This window comes from Pundamilia nyererei, unplaced genomic scaffold (genome assembly GCF_000239375.1).
Source record: "Pundamilia nyererei isolate P.nyererei 1_Seehausen unplaced genomic scaffold, PunNye1.0 scaffold00265, whole genome shotgun sequence".
Classification (NCBI taxonomy): Eukaryota; Metazoa; Chordata; class Actinopteri; order Cichliformes; family Cichlidae; genus Pundamilia; species Pundamilia nyererei.
The window spans coordinates 556,383-561,500 of record NW_005187666.1 but is presented as its reverse complement, the minus strand read 5'-3'; the positions used below and the strand labels follow the sequence as shown (position 1 = coordinate 561,500).

Sequence of the window (5,118 nt, the reverse complement as noted above, 5' to 3'; positions counted from 1 at the left end):
TGTGTAATCAAACTAAACATCTATCATCCTTGCCTTATCTGATATTAAACTACACACAAAAAAACTTCTTAAAGTGCTTTTAAAAAGAACAAATGAGACTAAATGAATATACAGACAATAAAGTACTGTCCTTGAAAAGTAAATACTGTCTAGAGAGTGAGCTGCCTTGGTGGAGGTTTGCGCTCTGGGAGTGCTTCTTGTTTAAAATTGCTTCATCTGTCACCCTCTTCCTGTAACCACTTCATGGCTCTTGTTTCAGGGGCTCAGAAGTATCTTTGTCACTGGTTTAGCAAAACTGTGCACCTACCCTTGGTACGAATAAGAATAAGAAAACTCTTCAGCCTCTTTTCTCTTTCTGTGCTGTGAGCACATACTGGGAAGAAGCAGTGAAAGCATTTTCTGCCACCAACAGAAAGCACCGAGCACGTCTGGACATGCTTTGCTGTGAGCACAGTATGGAATTAAGCATGTATACATAAAACAGTCTGACTGATAGCGTGCTGAATGACTTGATGTTTGGTGTTTGAATCATACACTTATTGAAGAAACTACGATGTGAAAAACATTCAGTTCTTGTGTAGGAGAAGAAAAACCTATATGCTAATCCAAGCTGGTTTCTTTCTTTTTTAATCCAAGCTGTACAATAACAAATGATGAAGACTGCAGTACTACACATGGCAGAGCTAATCAAACTAACTGATACACAGTAAATGCTCCTCGAGCTCTGTCTCTGTTTATGCTTCCTCCTGCCATTGGATCGGCTCCAACGCCCCTTCCTTACTCACAGAACAGGTACAGTATGTGCAGCAGGAGACAAAAGCCTCTCGTCACATAGGTTTGTGTAATCGCTGAGAGAAGAGAGGAACGTTGCAGACATGGGGTACTTCTTCTTCTTGTCATGGACATGGACCCTGCTGGCTGCCCTCGTCACGCTGCTGTTTGTGTAAGTTTTAAAGATTACTGGATGTGTTCAGGTATTTGTACTATTTTTGCTGCTTTTTAAAATCTCTTACACCTGTTCCAGGTATTCCTGCTGGACATATGGGACATTTAAGAGATTAGGCGTCCCTGGGCCCTCACCTATCCCATTTTTTGGCACCATGTTGGCATATAGAAAGGTGGGATACCAGCCTACACTGTATACACCGAGGACAATGTCTTCCAATAGCTCATTGGTTTTTCAACTACAATCATATTTGAATAGTGTAGTTTTTTTATTTAGCTGTTGTTTTGTACAGTTATTTTCAGGTTATGAAAGACCCTTTCACCCTGACCCCTCTAAATGTTAGGCACCTGTTGTCAAACACATTTGTATGGCATGAAACATGCAAACTGGCTACTGTACACAACAACAAGCACTCTTAAGCAATAATATCTGAGTAGCTTGTGACGGACTTTTGATTAAAGCCACTGAGACATCTGGATTAACTAGTTAACTCAGGAAGTAGAAAACCTCACAACGTTACTTCAGTATCATTAGAAGTTAACGTCACTGATGCTGTTATGCCTGTAATGTCTCTACTTTGTTAAACGTGACCTGTGTTTTTGGTAAGTTTCATTAATCATCCGTATATCTCGTTCTTATTTCCAGGGATTTTTTAACTTTGATGAAGAGTGTCATAAGAAATATGGGAAAATGTGGGGGTAAGTTATGTTGTCTACAGTACATGACTGCTTTTCTATGGATGTAAATAATAATCATGCAGACCTGTGTGAAAGTGAAAGTGAAAAATGTATTACTTTCACTTGTTCGCATGTTCAGTTGTTTTATTTCTTGTTTCTTCTACTGTCGTGGTACGCAGCATTTTTGATGGCCGTCAGCCCGTGTTGTGTATCACTGATCCTGCTATGATAAAAACTATCCTGATAAAGGAGTGTTACTCTTTCTTCACAAACCGCAGGGTTAGTAAGGACATTATACGACTCAATCAGTCTCTTTTTAAAAAAAATCTGACCTTCTGTCCTCATCACCAGCTGCTTTGAATGTTATTACAGAATTTCCGTCTGAATGGGCCGCTGTACGATGCTGTGACAGTTGCAGAGGATGATCAGTGGAGGAGGATCCGCAGCGTCCTTTCTCCCTCCTTCACCTCTGGGAGACTAAAAGAGGTACATCCCTCTCCCACTCTCTGCCTTTTTCTTTTTTTTTTGCATGCTGAAAAACAAAAGAAGCAAAAAGCATTCACTTAAAAAGGTAAACATAGCATCAAGATTCAAGTTTCTTTATTGTCATTATCCAAGCATAACATAATGCTGGCAATAATACTCCCTCATGTGGTGGATAAAAATTAAGTAACATAAATATACTGTATAGTCTGCATATCTCTGTAGATCTCTGTAGATTGAAAGTACTATATGCTCTTCCAGTATTGCTCCATCCCCAGCCTTGGTGGGGCTGTTCTCATATTGTTCCCTTGCCACTGAGAGTACATCTTGAATGGCTCAGTGGATTACAGCTGATTTATTCTCCTGCCTTCTATCTCTGGTATACCTCTTCAAGGCACTAGCCAAGGCTATGAGTCTTTACTTGGCAGTTTGCAAGGCCTCAGGTATGGGCAGCTTGTTGTGCTTCTTAGGCACCTTCTTCATGAAGAATCATGCAAGACTAGGCTGACCAACCTGTGCACTGCCTGGATTGATTACAAGAAGGCCTATGACTCACCCCAAGTCGGGCAACCTGAGGCTGTACGCTAAGCAGAAGGAAGGAGGCAGTCCAGGATGAGACAATGAACAGCCATGAATACATCAGGAAGATGGCCCCTACTGAAGCATCAGTGAATACCTCAGGGAGCAGAAACCTGGGAAAGAGGAGTAAGACGAGGAACCGTCATGGAAGGACAGGCTCCTGCATGGTATGTACCACCGGCAGATAGAAGTCCTACCAGTGGCTGGACAAAGCTGGACTGAAAGACAGCACAGAGGCACTAATCATGGCAGCAGAGGAACAAGCTCTGAGCACAAGATCCATAGAGGCTGGGTTCTATCACATCAGGCAAGACCCCAGGTGCAGGCTGTGTAAAGATGCCCCTCAGACAGTCCAGCTCATGATGGCAGGGTGCAAGATGCTAGCAGGCAGGGCATTCATGGAACGCCATAACCAAGTTGGCGGCATAGTATTCAGAAACATCTGTGCCGAGTATGGCCTGGAAGTCCCAATATATACTCTGTGCTGTTGTAATTGCATCCGGTTTCAACATTTTTGACGTTGTTGTTTTTTGTCTGTTTGTGCCTCAGATGTTTGACATCATGAAGCAGCATTCAGCTGTCCTGATCAGCAGCATGAAAAAGAAAGCAGATAAAGATGAACCTCTAGAGCTGAAAGAGTGAGAACTCTCATACTGTTTTCATTTAAATACATCAGAAAAAGCGCAGATTCATCTCTTCTAAGTCTGCAATAATAAAGGTCATGTTTGATGTGTTTGTGTGGTTTTGCAGGTTTTTCGGACCCTACAGTATGGATGTGGTAACCAGCACCGCCTTCAGTGTGGACATCGACTCTCTCAACAACCCCTCAGATCCTTTTGTCATGAACATCAAAAAGATGCTGAAATTTGACCTTTTCAGCCCCATCGTCCTCACTATTGGTAAAATATTCATTTTGATACATGAAGCTCCTTTTGACTGCTCCCGTTATTCAACAAGTGTTTACCTTGGCTTGTAGCTCTGCGTGTTTGTTTTGGCAGATTTTTTCCTGGTGAGGATTTGTGTCTCCTCCTGGGATCAAACTGGGCACCACTACAACATGTCCATCAATGCAGCTGCTGTCCTTCATCTTCCATTAATAAATGTCCTCTTGTTTGTTTAATTTCAGCCTTCTTTCCCTTCATGATTCCCATATTGGAAAAATTGGAGTTTTCCTTTTTCCCTGCATCTGTCACAGACTTCTTTTACGCTGCACTACAGAAGATCAAGATTGATCGTGAGGGCAGCAAACAAAAGGTACGGCTGTGAGTTTGTGTTTGTACCAATAACCTGTTCTGACATAAAATCACAGCTGTTCTCAGACTGTGTTTGTTGACTTCCAGACTCGAGTGGACTTCCTCCAGCTAATGATCGACTCTCAGCAAAATAATGATTCCAAACAGGATAAAGGTGATACACGGACACACGTCTCCACACATGGAAAAACCAGCTTAAAGCTGTTCTAACGTGTATATCCCTCCTACCTCCTCAGGTCTGACAGATCATGAGATCCTTTCCCAAGCAATGACTTTCCTCTTTGCTGGCTACGAAACGACCAGCAGCTCTCTCACTTTCTTGTCTTACAATTTGGCAACAAACCCTCAGGTGATGAAAAAGCTGCAGGAGGAGGTGGATGCAACCTTCCCTAACAAGGTAACAACACAGAATTCTTAATATAAGACAATATATTTCTTTCTAGCATAACTAAACTAAAGTAAATCATACAGTAGATATAATGTGTTATAATGATATTGTGTTATGGTGATTATATTATTTTATATATTGTACTCATATATAAAATCAGCACAGGGTTCAGCTTCTTACTATGTCTCTATCATCAGTCATGTTTATGTGCTTGTGTTCAGGCTCCCATCCAGTACCAGGAACTAATGCAGATGGAGTATCTCGACTGTGTCATCAATGAGTCTCTCCGATTGTTCCCCATTGCTTCACGTTTGGAGCGTGTGGCCAAGGCCAGTGTGGAGATAAATGGCTTTGTGATTCCAAAAGGTATGGTTGTCGTGGTCCCCACCTGGCCGATGCACCGGGACCCCGAGATTTGGCCTGAACCAGAGAAATTCAAACCTGAGAGGTACGGAAAGGTGTCTGATGTGACAAAGCAGAATGAAGCTCTGTGGGATATAACCCCATTTCTGTTGTTAATATACTGTGTGTGTGTGTGTGTGTGTGTGTGTGTGTGTGTGTGTGTGTGTGTGTGTGTGTGTGTGTGTGTGTGTGTGTGTTCTCAGGTTCAGCAAGGAAAACAAGGAGACAATTGATCCGTACAGCTACATGCCTTTTGGAGCAGGCCCGAGGAACTGCATTGGGATGCGATTTGCTCTGGTTGTGATGAAACTTGCAATAGTGGAGATCCTCCAGAGGTACAGCTTCTCTGTGTGTAAGGAGACCGAGGTGAGAGCCCAGATCATCTTCTCT

At 42.5% G+C, this 5,118-nt stretch overlaps 1 protein-coding gene across 1 annotated transcript in view; it reads left to right on the top strand.

Moving 5' to 3' along the window:
• Positions 1 to 741: 741 nt before the first annotated feature.
• LOC102198204 (cytochrome P450 3A40-like) overlaps positions 742 to 5,118 on the top strand; it is a 6,655-nt gene continuing 2,278 nt past the window's right edge. Inside the window, exons 1-4 of the mRNA XM_013915187.1 lie at positions 742 to 943; positions 1,025 to 1,118; positions 1,592 to 1,644; positions 1,803 to 1,902. Coding sequence (XP_013770641.1) covers positions 876 to 943; positions 1,025 to 1,118; positions 1,592 to 1,644; positions 1,803 to 1,902 — 315 coding nt within the window. The 5' untranslated portion in view covers positions 742 to 875. The remainder of the gene's footprint in view (positions 944 to 1,024; positions 1,119 to 1,591; positions 1,645 to 1,802; positions 1,903 to 5,118) is intronic.